Source organism: Oenanthe melanoleuca, chromosome 2 (genome assembly GCF_029582105.1).
Source record: "Oenanthe melanoleuca isolate GR-GAL-2019-014 chromosome 2, OMel1.0, whole genome shotgun sequence".
Lineage (NCBI taxonomy): Eukaryota > Metazoa > Chordata > Aves > Passeriformes > Muscicapidae > Oenanthe > Oenanthe melanoleuca.
Window position 1 is genome coordinate 5376954 of NC_079335.1, and position 15580 is coordinate 5392533.

The window sequence follows — 15580 nt, forward strand, 5'->3', positions numbered from 1 at the left end:
CAGCTCTCTGTGGATGCTGTTCTGAGCAGCAGTGATGAGGGGCTGACCCTTCATGTGCACACACAGTGCAGCCAGCACAAATGCCACCCAGAGGGATGTCCTGTGTCAGCACAGCCCCTTGGAAGCCACACCACTGCCAGTGAAAGTCCTGGGCCTGGCATTGTCCCACCACAGCCCATGGCACACTTGGTGGGATGGGTTCAGTCTGTGCTAATGAGCTCTTTCTAAACAATGAGCTGACATGGTTCAGGGAATAGCAGAGTCCCAGGCCAGGAGCCCTTCCCTAATGGGCAGTGGGAACGTGGCATCCCAATTTTGGGTGGATGGGAGTAGGGAGAATGGTTTGGCTCTGCCTTCCTGCTCTCTTGGCCAAAGAATGAGTTGGGTTTGTATAGAAATATGGAAGTGCTGAGCATTGTAAAGCAGACAGGATGTTTGAATGTGGAAGCACTGGTCCATACTACACTATACATTCTTCATTTTGGGGTGGGTGGGAGTTTCCTCAGCTAGTCATAAATGCTGTTGCCATTTTTTGTGTAGTGGCACAGCTATCAGGTTTGTAAGCAGTTCTTAGGAAAATCACACTCTTCATGGTGGTTTTTTTCCCTATGTGAATTTGAGGTTTGGTAAGGTGACCTGTGAAATCTCATCTGAGATGTTGCTGGGATGAGAAGCTCAGTGAAATAAAGGTCTGGCCTCTTAGCCAAAGCCAAGAATGTGGTCACTGAATCAGAGAATCACTGAATTGTTTGGGTTGGAGGAGAAATTATAAGACCATCTGGTTCTAACCCCCTGCTAGAGACACCTTTGGCTCGATCAGGTTGCTTGAAGCCCCATTCCACCTGGCCTTGAACACTTCCAGGAATGGGGCAGCCACAGGTTTTCTGGGTGACTTGCACTGATGCCTAATCACCTTTATAATAAAGAATTTCATCCTAATCCTCATATCTAATCTAAATCTACTCTTTTGAGTTTGAAGTCATTTCCCCTTGACCTGTCACTACCGGCTTCTGTAAAGAGTTCCTCTCCAGATTTCTTGTATAATATATGAAGGTTTCTCACTGCTTACCAAGCCAAGGCTGTCTTTGACCCATCCACATGGAGAACTTGAGGCAGCTGCCTTTCCTCTTTCCTGCTTTTAGTCTGTGTGATTTATCTAGATTTATCTCTGTTCACCTGAATGGCTGCACGTCCTCAGACTGAGTTCTGGGGGCTTGCAGCTGTAACAGGACACATTTGTTTGACAGCAGGCCTTGGTCATTAGGCATAGAGCTGACTTTGAGATGTCCTGTGCTGTGCTTTTGGCTTTGTGTCTTTGTCTTCAGCAACAACAGCAAATGGGTGTACACTAAATAAAGCACCCAGCTACATTCCTCACTCATTTACATTGATCTAAATCCAGATTAATTTCACTTTAATGAATGAGCAACTAAGCAAGAGAGTTGGCCTATCACCATACTTTGTACTAATTAGTATTTTTCCTACCAGTGCCTGCAGAAAAGCCAATCTGTTTTGTATTCTGAGCTGAAAAACGCCCTCTGCAGTAATTTTAATGACCAGCATGTATGTCATTCCTCTGGACTTCTGCAGCCTCTTACAAAAACTTGTTGCAGGGCAAAAATAATCTCACCAAGTCTCTGGTGCTCAGCAAGCGTGGGGACAGAGGCACATGCTCTCTGCCATGAGCACTTTCCTGGAACCCACGCTGGTCGAATTGCTCATAGCTGGGTTTTGTGGTCGCTGCTTTCCCTGCAGAATAGCTCAGCCAGAGCAGCAGGAGTGGCAGCTGTGCTCTGCCTTTGTTGGAGGGGTGGGTGCTCTCCCCCAGTCATTCAGAGCCTCAGTGAAAGGAGGCAAACCCCGGTTGTTAGTTGTGCTCACTGGGGCAGAGCGCAATGAGGTCGGTGTGCAGGGAACCCCTGGATGGCTCAGGCCTCCCAGAGACCCAGAGGGGGAGTGGGGAGGGCAGGACAAAGCCCTGGGTGCTGGTGGCAGCAGGGACAGGGCTGAGGTGCCCAAGGCAGCCCTGCTCTGGGGCCGGGCCGTGCGTGGGAACGGCGGCGCTGCCAGCAGCTCTGGCACTGGGCCTTGCTCAGGGCAATGCTGATGGATCCCAGTTCACTGCCCCGCAGGAGAGCGTGGCAAGGGGCCAGCTGCTCCTCACTGGGCTTCAGCAGCGTGTTTCACAGTTATTAAAAGGGTCTTTTTAAGAAATGGATTCACTTCCTCAGCTCCGTTTTTCCATCTGCTTTCCCCTCTCATGTGTGTTCTGCATAATTGTTATAATGAACTTGCTTTTACCACTTCAGGCTTTTGGCTACTCTAGCTAATAGCAATTATATAGAATATTTATAATCTTATCAGAAAGTGCTAATGAAAAGCTTTAATGTGTCTAGCCATGGTCCTTCCTTCCCACAGAAAGTCCCAGCCCAGCACATGCCCTCACACAATTCTGCAAGAACAAGCTCTTTCCCCCATGATCCTCACCTAGAAAAAATTTCTTCTTCAGGTCACTCCCAAAATCAGTACCTTGGCAAGCCAGGTCAGATAAACTTGCACAATCCTTCACCACATTCACTTAAGGCTCAAACCTCTCTTTAAGAGGGGAGGAATCCCACCTGCAAAAGGCAGCTGGGAACTTCCACAGGATTGCAGTTCCTGTGATAACATTAGTTCCTCTTCCAGCTCTCCCTCTGCATGGATAATATATAACTGCAAGTCAAACCTTGCTGAATAGGCAACTTCCCCAGGAAGTTAAGCTGAAATGTCATTTTTCCATCTTCCTTGAGGGACAGAAGCTGTGATCCAGGTGAAATAACAGCTCTTATTGCTCAGTGGCTGCACAGGTGTCTAACTCTGTAGCATGCACCCACAGCTTCTCCATTGCTTCTGGATCTTATGGGTAACTAGGAATGACCCTGCAGGGTGGATTTTCTTCAGTCCTCCCTGATAAAACCAAAGCTGCCTGCCCTGTTCCTTTACTAGATGTTTGTGAGCTCTCCTGTTCTCTCTTTGCGTGCAGAGACACATGGATGTCCCAGACAAGCTCTGTCCCTGCTTTTATTTTGCTTTGTGCTCAACACACTCTCTTCTAAAATCTGGGAAATAACTGCTAAAGAGCTCCAAGAATTACTTTTTGAAGCATCAACTATACAAGTTATAATCTACCTTTCTGCCAATGCAAAAAGGGGAATGATTACCTAAGAAAATCAGTTGGATATTAGGAAAACATTCTTCACTGAAAGACCATTTAAGCATTGGAACAGACTTCTCAGGGAAGTGGTGGAGTCACCATCCCTGGAAATGTCCCAAAAATGAGTGGACTTTGTGATATGGTTTAATGGACATTGTGGTTAAAATGTTGGAGTCAATGATCTTGGAGTTCTCTTCCAATCTTAACGATTCTGTGACTCAGTTCTTCTATAGGACAGGGTTAAAAAACCATTAAAGAAGTAGAGTGTGACTGGTTCTCAGTGCCTGTGTGGCTCTTTGGTGCCATGAGAGCATCTTCCCTTTAGCACTGTGCAAAGGTGAAACCCCCAAAGTGTCAGTGCTGAAGAGAATCCTCGTGGGTCCCCATGCCAAGTGATGCAGAGTGAGGATGCAGAACTGACTGTGAAATTCCACTTCCCATCCATGCAGCCCCACCTGATGCAGCAATTCCTATCACATCCTCTGCAAAAGCATCACTTAAGGTGGGAAAAAAAGTCCAGGAAGAAAGAAATGAATTGGTATTTGGCCTAAATTTGAAAAGCAGGTTTCAGAGGTCCTTGGAAAAAAATTGGGATGTGTAAATAAATACATTTAATAAAACACACAAACCTGCTGGATATGCTTTAAAATATGAAGTGACCCTGCAAAAAAACATTGTGAGGATCAGTTTTACTACAGAAAACTTGCTGAACTGCTGCTGAGGCATCTGATACACAGCAAATCTTCTTTCCTGAGGCCACAAGAGGTTTTCTGAAACCCCTTTTCTTCTCAGGCTGGAGAGGAGCATGCACAATGAGCACAATGCTAAATGTTATCCTTCAGGACTCATCAGAAGCTCTTGAGCTAACACACTGTATTTCTGCCTGCAACATTTTATTTTATTTTGGATTTAAATGTCAATTCCAAATCTCTCATTCCTAACTGACAGCAAGTAAGATTATCCACCTCCCATGCCATATACCCCTAGGTGCATGGGCTAGCAGACTTTGTGCTCTGTAGGAAAATAAACCTCTCAGATTTGATTGGGACCTCTTAATTAAATGCATGACATAGGGAAAATGGTAATTTATCAAGATCAAAACTTCTGGGCAGAACCAATTTAGATGAGTTTTTGATCATGGGGAAAGATTGGGAAAAAATCTTTGAAGCTATCAAAATGCTTTATTTTGAACTTGGGGGTTTTTGTGGAGAAGTTCTGGTTTTGGTTCAAAATATCAATTACTTAATATGTTTTTTAAAAAATCAATGCAAACCATGTTCCCCTTCGGAGAGTCAGTGTGCTCAGCTCCCTGGAGAGGAACAAAGGGGACAGGTACCACTGGGCTGACTTTGCAGGTCCTCTGGAAACACAGGTTCTCTCACACTGGGATGTCCCTTTTGTGGCTGTGCACTGGAAATTTTACAGCATTAGCTCATCCTGGCATGTCTGTGGGGAGGCTTGGGCTGTGCTGCTGGCACAACAGCAGCACAGTGGGATTTCAGGTATGTGAATAAGACAGCACAGGTGTATTGCACAGTGTGGCAGCCCTGTATTCATGCAGAGGGCTTGACAAATGGGTTTTTTCCTGGCACAGATAAGCTTTTAGTGGGGATTGAAGATCTCAGTACTCAGAGGTGGCAGGGCTATAGATGCTGATTAATACCCAGGTGCTTTCTCCCTCTTGACTCCTTTCTTTTTCGTGCTCTGGTTTGATTCTTTCCCTTTTCCCTTTTTGCACAGTGTCTTGTCTGAAATATCTTCTTGGACCTCCTTAAAAAGGAGTGGTTGACATTTCTGAGCAAGGGAAACTATTGGGGGAAGGAAATGGGAAATCAGCATTTGAGCTATGAGCACCTGGCTTGAGTAACATAGCCCAGGTTGTGCCTGCTTTTATTTATTGCTCACAAACCCTTATTTTCCAGGCTCCATTTGTCACATCCTTTGTTTAGCAGAGTGTGGAGGGTGCAGCTGCCCTCAAAACCACTTCTGGTTTTCTTTTGGCTGCCTTTAGGCTTCTGAAGAGAGATTGCTGAAGTGCCCATGGGAGGGAAGCACCCAGATCTTATGCAAACCTCCTTAGGAAGTTTGGGCCTGGTGGCATGTTTGGAACTGGCAGGTGGATGAAGCTCTTTGGATAAAATTAACATAGGACTGAAGTGATCTTTCAAAACTGAAGTCAGAAGTGAACCCAGTGCTTTCAACCTGGCTATTTTTAATTGTGTCTGAAAGTTAAAAAAGCCAGATTGTCTCCTAAAGGTCTTTAAATCTGTTAAGACCTTTACAGATATCAATGGTCTGTTTAAACCCTCTGGCACTGGGCTTGCTTCTGCCATCCTTCATTCATTTTAGTAATGTCCTTTTCCTGCTGGAGTCTGTAGCACCCTGGGAGGCAGAGATGGAGCTCTGAGAGCCAGCAGCTTGTGGTGGCACCTGACCTTGGACAAACCCTTTTTCCCACATCACCAATCATGTTCAAGCTGTTTCCATTGGTGTCCCCAAGGTTTGACCCCATGAGGATTATCAGATGGATGTCTTGCTCTTACAGCATCCCTCCTGAAGAGCTGTACCACCACAGCAGTGTCCCACTGCTTTCTCTGGCTGGTCTTGGGGCTGGCACATCCCTGCCACTACCTCCTGCCTCTTCATGCCCTGCCCAGGAAGGGCCAAATTCAGCAGAATGAAGACAGCAACAAGATTTCTGAGTGGTGCATCCATAAAATATCATCCTTCATCCAGGATGTTATTTTAACTTGGTTTCTTCTAAGAGGAAACTAAAGTCACCTACTTTTCTTAAACCTTCTCCATTTTGCAAAGGTGATGTTACAATTCTTTACAAAACAAAACCAAGCTCCTAGCCAGAGTCATGTCTTGTGTTTATACAGAAATTTCTTTGCTTTCCTCTTATGATATATTTATACTGCTGCTGGTCAGAGTCCCAAAGCCACAGTTACAGTCACCCCAAAATACCCACATGGAAGAAGACAGTGTTCAATTTGCTGTTGTATAATTGCACCAGAAGAGTAATGGCAGTCAGAGTCCCTCTTAAACCCATCCTTGAGCTATATTTCTCTCTTGGAAGTTATTTGAGAACAGCCAGTGTATATTTATTGATCAGCTGTAAAGCCATGAGCTTTGAAACAAGTTGCTTCTAATTAATTCACTTTTGGAACCACTGTGAGGGAACAGAACGCCTTACCTGGATTTCTCGTTATTATCCTGGACAAGTAATTGCTTTTACAGAAATTCAACAAATAAAATAACATTTGTGGTCTGCCCAGGATCTGCTTTTTTAAAAAATCAATTATAAACTGTGGCTTGGCATCTCAGCTTTCTGGCAGAGCTGGGATGAGGAGAGTGCACGCTCTTGTCTCCGTGCTGTGGCACATGGCAGGATAATGGACAGACTGTCCTGTCCCTCCAGCCAGCACTGGGAACTGATGGCTTCAGCAGATCTGTAGCTGCACTGCTCCACTGGGCTCCTCTGGGGAATGTCCTTTGGTGAATGCTGAGTGCAAGTGAGATGGATGGGGTTTATAGCAGAAATACTGCATTGTTCCTATTCAGTGAGAACCAACCTACTGGAGCTTCACACCGAGTTTATTTTTAATCATCCCAGTCGTTTCAATTACACAACTAACACAGAACTGCTATTTTAAAACCAAATTTAAAAACCCACCTCTCCTGTGTTGATAGCATTTTACAACATTGAATCCATCCTAAAATCAGTCATTGCTGTAAGAGAGTTTGCATTTTTTGCTACTGATACAAGCTCCCTTTTGTGAAATTTGCTGCTGGCAGAATTTTACTTCCATATTACTTGTTTAATAGCACAGGAAAAAAAAATAAAAGAGAGCTGCTTGTGTTTGTGAAATGCTTCTCCTGTTTCTACAACCAACATTTGCATGTGTGGTACTGATCTTTATAAGTTTTTTAAGGAGTGTAAAGCACAGATGTTTTAGCTTGAGTTTTCTTACACACCACAGAAATCTCACTGTTCATTACACAGGTGGATATTGGAATCGATCCATGTCCAATGGTGCAAAATCCAAGAATATAAAACCTTTATTTTTTAAAGCTTAATGAGTGAGAAGAGGGGAGAGAATTATGGAATTTTTTTATGCTTGGCAGTTCTGTGGCTGTGAGATGGTTGGCAGGAGAGACAATCTACCTGGAGGGCTTTCTGTTCCATCCATAGGCTACTCCTCCCCATCTGCACCCCTGGAGAGGCCCTAGGGGCTGATCTCTTCTTTTTGCACTCTTGGGATCCTCCCTTTGGCAGGTGGGGTGGCTTTGTCTCCCCACAGCCAGGTGAGCAGTATCTGTGATCTTTGCTCTTCATCTGGGACACAAGGCCAAGCAGGAAACCTTTTTTGCCTTGCAGCACCCTGTTCTCTCCAGCCTCTGAGGTACAGGCAGCAAACACCTAAAATTGTGCCAAAGAGCTCAGCAGCTGCATCAGGAGTGACATGTTCCATCTGTGCCAACAGAGCAGCCACTGGGGAAGGGCTTTGCTGCTGTGGCTGCTGGCCCTGGAGGATGTGCTCCAGCTCAATCTCTACTGTCATCCTGTTAAATATTTTATAGGTCATCAGCATCAAGACAAGCTCATGGCAATTTATCTGCTAAGGCAATGGTTGGCCACTCAGGAGAAGCCCTGTAGCTCACTTGAATCAAGGACACTTAGCGTGGTGAAGCTTCACCTCTTTCCCAAACTGAGAGAAGGAGGTGGACTCGTGCCCCAGAGCAGCAATCAGCTCCTGGCCTGGATGGAGAGCTGCTAATTGCTTTCCTCAAAACCTTGTGCTGTTTGCAGACAAGCTCCTTGGCACACAGTCTCTGTGTTTGTTTAGGGGCAGACACAAGCAAATTAGCTTGGAAGTGCCAAGGCCTGATGCTATTTTCATAGTTCCCAGAGTGCCACTTATTCCCTGTGGGAGCATGTGCAAATTAATTCTGTATGCTGCTCACTTAAATGGTGCTAATTGCATCAGTCCTCTCGACAATATACTTCTGCTGCCATACTATGAGTTTCTTGCATTTGTGTGGGTGCATTAGAGAGGGAGAGGTTCTCTGAGCATCCTGCAGTGCAGGTATCCTTTGGGAAGATGAGTCCTCACCAAGGTTCAGGAACTTCTCTAGAAAATTTTAATCACTATCTGCAGCTGAGCTAAGGATTAGATGATGGGTTCAGCCTAGAGATGGGGCTGATGGGCTCTAAAGGATTCCCTGTGCTGGAGGAGGTGTATAGTTGTCACTTTTTGTGTCCTGTTGGGGTGGGAGTACCTGTAATAGCATTGTCTCTTTTGGAATCAAGATCCAGAGCACAGGACAGAGAGAAATGAAAAACAAAAAAGGCAGCTGATAGTAACAAAAGGAGAAGAGAGAGATGCTTGGATCCAGGGTGAGAAGATGGTATAAATGCATAGTGCAGCCTGCCACATTGAGGGGAAAACAGTATTTTTCACATCCCTCTGATGTGAAGCTCCATTGTAAGTGAGGCAGGACAGGAAGAAAAGTGTAGGAGAAGAATTTAACCTTTCTTAACATATTTACTTTTTTACCTTCAAAAGAACTTCAAGTGCTTTGCAAATGCCAGAACTGCCTGTATTCCTGCAGTCCCTGTTTAAACAGGATACAGTATTCCTTGGCTGTGCACACAGCCCCCTTCCCACCTCCCCATTTGCACTGAATGCATTTAAGGATTGGTGGCTGTCACCATAAAATCAATGATCATTGTTGCTCAGGAGGGTCCTTTAGATCTGTATGTGAGAAGCAAAGGATGATATTTATGTGCTGTCTGTAAACTAATAACTGTAAATGTGGCCAGAAGCAATCCTGGGCAGTGGGATGCACTCCTCTGCCCTGGGGTCTGGCACGTTTTTTCACTGGAACATTTCTGGGGCCCAGGGGTACCTCCAGCGTGCCAGGGAGTGTTTGTGGCCAGCAGCCCTCTCCCTTTGGCAGATAAGACCATTTGCTAGCACAGATATGGGTTTGAACATGCCTTGGCCTCAGTGCCCAGGAATGCACCCAACCATGCTTGTTTTAATTGGATGGATGTAACTCGGGTGCCTTTGACAGATGTCTAATTTGGGAACTGTGTGTTCCTAGATTTACCCTAGAAACAATGGGAAGAGAGTGGCTTTTTCAGGGCTACATCAGGGTACCTAAATTGGGTCTCTGCTCTGAATTGCTCTTTGAAGATGCCCTGTTTCTACAGAAAGAGCCTTTCAAAGAAGTGTCCTCTTGCCTGGGACCTTAAATGTGTGTTGCATGAGAGCTCTCTGGGGTATAACACCCTGCAGTGATTACTCTCAGTGTGGAACACACCATCTGCTGAGCAGTGCCAGCACTGAATGAATGGTCACACAGAAAATTCACTTTTTCTGGCTACTGTGCTGGAAAAGGGGAGGCAGCCCAGTGGACACAGACACCCAGATCCCACTGAAGTCACTTGGGACTTTCTCAGCAGACAGGGGAGCCTGGGGAGCAGTTCAGATGGGCACTGGTGCACTTTCAGAATAGTGCTTTAGTGGAAAAAATGTGACAGCTTTATGAGGAGTAGGGTGGGCAGTGGCTGTGTTTTCTCCACCTGAAAGCTGTGAGGGTTTTCTATTCCCTTTTCATTTCATCATGAGCATTTGTGAGTTCTAAGGGAGAGCTGGAGAGGGTTTTTTGGCAAGGGTCTGTAGTATATAGGAAAAGGGTAATGGTTTTAAATTGGAAGAGGGCAGGTTTATATCAGATACCACAAAGAAATTCTTCACTGTGAGGGTGGTGAGGCACTGGAACATGTTTGCTATAGAATTTGTGGATGCTGGATCCCTGGAAGTTCAAGGCCAGGTTGGATGGGGCCCTGAAAAGCTTGGTCTAGTGAAAGGGTCCTTGCCCATGGCAGGGGGATTGGAAAGAGGATCTTTAAGGTCCCTTTCAGCCCAAAGCACCCCATGATGCTCTGACTGTATCACTGCAGTGACAGAGGGCCTTTCTGTGAGAGCAAATATGGAAACCTCATCCAGCATCCATGTAGGCATTATGAGAAGGAAAAAAGACAGAATCGACCTTCAGCAGCCACAAACAGATGATTTTCCTGGCACTGATGGACTTTAAACTCCAGGGTGAGAAGATTCAGTGTGATTTCAGACAGGAGAGTTGCACAAGGCATTAAACTGCAAGGTGTAATCATATAATTGCTGTGATGCTTTGTTGTACCTACACCTTGCTACAAATTATAATGTTAGTGCAGGCATTATTGCAGTATCATTACACTGTCAGGGCTGCCTGCCACTGTAGCTGAAAAAAAGTGCCACATTTTCCTTATAAATTTCTTTCCATGGTGGGTGGCACTTTATGGAATGGTTCCTTTGCAGGGAAGAAATATCTGACAACAAACATTTGCCAAAAAATTTCAGTTAATATGAGCAGAGGGTGGAGGTGTTCTTTCAAAAGAAGCATTTTTAAAAGACTGGGGGGAAAATCTCCTTAATTTTGGAGGCTATGAAATGGTCTGTGTGCAATGTTTTATAAAAGAAAAGACAAGAACAAATAAAGGTAGCACTATATATAGGAGTCATCAACTGACTGCAGGGAATTAAATGTGCTGGAGGAGCTGCTGCACAGAGAACTGCCTGTGTAATTAAAGAACAGAGCTAATGGGCTCTGAGAAAGCTCCTCTGAGAACATATTTTCATGAAATATTCTTGACTTTAAGAAAAAATTTTCTCACCAGGCCCCTTCCTCTTTAAGTGCAATCTTCAATGAGAAGATTATTTCAATGTAGAAAAAAACTGCAATACTATCTACATAAGAATATGAAACCCACACACTTCTCAACCCAATTCCTCTTTCTTACCAGGCTGTCTGGTTGAAAGTTTTGGGAGAAAACTTTTAGGGAAGCCTGCATTTGCCCTGCATTGCCTTATCCATGGATAGGATTATGAGGGGCTAAACTTCCATGTCAGGGAACAACTCAAGTATTTGAGTTTTGAGAGAAATTTGAGAAATTCTCTTGTGGGAGTGGAATAATGATGGAGATTCAGAGTGTCTGAATCTCTGCCAATGCACTGGGTGCTGCTGAGATACTGGAATCCCAAAATTCTCAGTCTGAAAAAAAGAAAAACAAAAACATGGTAATAAATAATGTTTGCTTTAACCTTCTTGTGTTTCTATTCTCACCTCTCTACTTCATTCTTGTGGAACTTGACAGCTACACATGTTCAGCATTCATTATACACAAGTCCCCAGAGGAGCTCTTGGCAGCTGAGGGCTTGCTTATCCTTGAAAGAATTAAAATGAAAATTAAGAAACTGTTTCAGCAGAGTGCTATGGACACAAGGATGCTAAGCTGGCAACAGGGATTTATGTTTTCCACTTTACAGGGAAGGATTCTCTATAAAAAGCCCTAAGGGGCAGCAAAATCACACCATTCCTGGCTAGGAATTGCTACAACAGACACAATACAGCCCTTTTCCCTTTCCCTTTCCCTTTCCCTTTCCCTTTCCCCTTCCTTCCTTCCTTCCTTCCTTCCTTCCTTCCTTCCTTCCTTCCTTCCTTCCTTCCTTCCTTCCTTCCTTCCTTCCTTCCTTCCTTCCTTCCTTCCTTCCTTCCTTCCTTCCTTCCTTCCTTCCTTCCTTCCTTCCTTCCTTCCTTCCTTCCTTCCTTCCTTCCTTCCCCTCCACACACTTGCTTTTCTCTCCATTCCTTTCTCATTCTCTTTTGTTTCCCCCCTTTGTTCTCTATCTCCTTTCCTTGAATTTCTTTTGAAATGCCTTGGAGGCAGAGTCTCACACAATCAGATCACTCTTCCAAACTTGCAGTCCTATTGTTACATTTTAATGACAATGGGTTATTTAATGTTATTTTAGTGCTAGTGAATGTTCCTGAGCCAACACGTGCTTCTGACACGTCTCCTTGCAGAACATGTACTCTCTAGGACATATTGTCTCTTGCTTTTAAACTGTTCCAGTGCTTTGGGATTTTTTGATGATGTTTAATAGCGAGGCTAAAGTCCCTCCTCATCAAGAGATCTCAGTGAGATGTGCTTACAGAAAAGGGAGGTATCTGCAGTTAAATTGCTTTCAGAAGAGCTTCCTTCAGCCAGAAGCTGGTACAAACCAAGGACACAGGGGTTCTTGTTAAACCTGGTGAGATTTCCATCAGCCACTTCTCCAGTCCAGGTCCCTCTGGATGGCCCCACCCTTCAGGTGTGCCAACAGCATCACTCAGCTTGGTGTCACCTGCAGATTTACATACACAGAGCTCCTAGTCCCTCTAATTATGGGCCTTTGAAATGATGATAATGTAAGGCTATTAGAAATTGAAAAACAGTCCATATGTATAGCTATAGAGCAATTTTCCTGATCTCACTCAGAAAAAAAGTGATATTTGATGTTGAAGCCAGTGAATAAGTATTACAGAATAGGAATTATTATGTATCCCTATTCAAGAATTATAATTTTATGAGAAAGAGGTCATCTCTAACAAAACTAATTTTCTTCTGCAGAGTTAGTCTGGTTGATATGGTAACTACCTTGATAAAGTACATTTGTTCTTTAATAAAGTACATTTTTTTCTTAGGCATTGTTACTATGCATTGAATTGCATTTGCATTAAAAAGTAGCACTCTACAATGGATTAAAAACTGACTGATCTCATGTAGCAGGTGTCAGTGGAAAGTCATCATTCCTGGTGAAACTGTAAAAGGATATTTAGCACTTCTGGTGCTATTAAAAAATTCCATGAACCCCATGGAAATAAATGCAAAATCTTTGCTGATAAAAAATTTGGATAAAGCAAATGATTAATAGAATATTATATAAGGTCTTGTCTTGCAGACAAGAAAGAAGTTCTAAACAATACATATTTAAATGCAACTGCAAGCAGAGGATGTAACGAGAAGCAGAGGCTGAAAGCTCAGGGCAGTCAGCTGTACTTTCTCTTCTGTAAATCTATGAAGATTTACAAATTAGCAGAGCTATAGCTGCAGTGCAGATTTTGTTACTGTCTCTGCCATTTTCAGTGGGTGCTCATTGCTGCAAATCTTCTGAGCATCACAAGTGTTTGCCCAGAGTTCTGCCTGGCAGTAGCAGAAAAGAATGGGCATAAATGCTCTTGGACACTAAATGTCATCTGTGTCAGGGGTGTCATAGACAGGCTCCAAGAGGAGGAGGGCAGTTTTTGTCTTGCCTTCCCCACAGTGCAGCCCTGGGTGTGGCAATGAGAGCTGGTGGCTCCTTGGGAATGATGGATGTGCTGCCAGCCCAGCACTTTGCTCCTTTGGACATACAGAGCTGTGCTAATAACTGAGATGGAAAGTCCCAACCTTGTGTCAGCCTCTGTGAATTACTTTGTGTCTGGAAAGTCACTGGAAAGTGAGCACTGCAATGAACTTTCCCCTGGAGCTATTTATGCTCATTCCTTAGATGCAGGCAGGGAGGAGCCAAAAGGAGCACGGGACATTTGTAAAATAAAGGCAAAAGTGAGGCTGTGGTTCCTCAAGAGGTAAAGGAAGATTGTCCTTATCACTATCTGCCCATGTGAAGGGTCCCTTCCACACTTTTTGAAAGCCCCTTTTAATTAGTGGAAGGTGCTATAAGATCTTCCTGAAACTTCACCTTCTCCAGGCTGAACAACCCCAGCTCTCTCAGCCTGTTTCACAGGGGAGATCCTGTGCTCCTGAGAGCTCCAGGCCTCAGATCATCTTTATGGCCCTCCTCTGGACCTGCTCTAATATGTTCAGTATTATAATGATAAATATTTATTATTGTTGTTACTGTTGTTATAGTTGTTTTTGTTATTGTTATAGTATTGAACACATACAGACCCAATATCTCTACCAGTTCTTCTCATTAAACTGATCCCTTGTGCCACCTGCCCCCATTGTTTACAAGTGTGCAATAACCTATTGATCTGGGGAAAGAAAGCATAAATAAAAGTTATTTCAAAGGTTGGGCAGGAAAGGGGATATGTAGACAGTTCTCCGTGGAAAAAAATATATCTGCAATTTGTTGTGACACTAATTGGGAGCATGAGAAATGGCTGGGTATTTTCATGACTTTTTAAAACCTGTTTGTAGGGGTAAATACTCTTCAAAGTTTTAGTCATTTAACTCCAACTTCTGCTTGAACAAACTCAGGGAGGTTTTCCAGAGTAGGAGCTGTCCTTTCTGAAAAGTGTGGGCAGCACCCCAAAGTCAGCTGGCCTTTCAGAAATTCCAGCTAAGCTGAGAGTGGGAGCACATTCTGTATTTTCTTAAGTTTTTTGTGACTTTCATGCAGATTTACAGACAGGAGAAAGACACAAACCCAGTGTTGTCCCAGCTGATAGAAAGGCTCAGCTGATCTATTCTGTCTTCCTGTCTGGGCAGGCAGAAAAAAGTGGCTCAAAACCAGACACAGTGTGCTGGGTCTCCTGTCCATCATGAAGTTGGCTATAGCAGAGAGGAAGGGTATTTAGGATGTACAGAGCCTGGATGGAATTATTGCTGAGGTGCAAGTTCTGAACAAAACCCAGATCAGCCTTTGTTAGTTCTGCAGCTTCCAAGATGATGTGTTTCCTTGGGATAATTTTGTGCTGGTTCTGTTGCTTTTCAGATGTCCTGTGTCCCAATGTCCACGTGGAAGGAGACAGGTTCAAACACACCAATGGGGGGACTGATGAGATTCCAGGTAAGCAGACACACTTTTCTTCTGTCCCTCTGGGAACTGAAATAGTATAACTGTCCATTTCTTGTGCAATGCTCAGATTCATTACACCTTTTCTAGATGGAATTTTCTTATTCCAACACATGTTCAGTGGTGAAGAAGTGTATTAGAAACTGTGAGGCTCCAAATGAGTTATCTGTTGACAGCCAACACCAAATTAATCATAAACTTTCTTTTGATATGGCATCAAATTAAAAGGCCAGTGGAGCTTAGTGGAGTAGCTAGAGCAGTGCTATAAGTCTTGGAGATCACTTTTTTCTTACCACTGCACATTTAGTGATTTTAATGTCCATTTGTTTGATCTGTGATTGTTGTGGAAATCCAAGCACAGTGGTAATTACCACTGGAGAAGGGTTTATGTGTGCATTTATATAAATAGAAGATTTTCTGAAGCACTGGTGAGAGATCAAGGGGAACTACAGTCTGGTGATAACTGATTTTCTGTGAGGCCTGATACATCTTTTCAGCCAGCTGAAAGGCTTACTGTCAAACATTTGCATGGACTGTGCCTCTTTTCTATCCTCCCAAGACTGCTTGAGGTGTTGGCAGAGGAAAGATGCCCATCAAGGATTCAATGGGAATAATTTTGACTGACCCAAGGACATAAGGCACTGCAGTGGGAGGCTGAAGGTTTCTTCTGCAGCTTGATTATGAGTAGAAATGCTCAGTGTTTGACAGCTTTGCT

The 15580-nt window shown here is 44.0% G+C and overlaps 1 protein-coding gene across 1 annotated transcript in view; it reads left to right on the forward strand.

Moving 5' to 3' along the window:
- The window catches only part of COL22A1 (collagen type XXII alpha 1 chain), a 218091-nt gene that overhangs the window by 48010 nt on the left and 154501 nt on the right, over positions 1–15580 (forward strand). The window contains exon 4 of the mRNA XM_056485694.1: positions 14785–14859. Within this exon, the coding sequence (XP_056341669.1) occupies positions 14785–14859 (75 nt within the window). The remainder of the gene's footprint in view (positions 1–14784; positions 14860–15580) is intronic.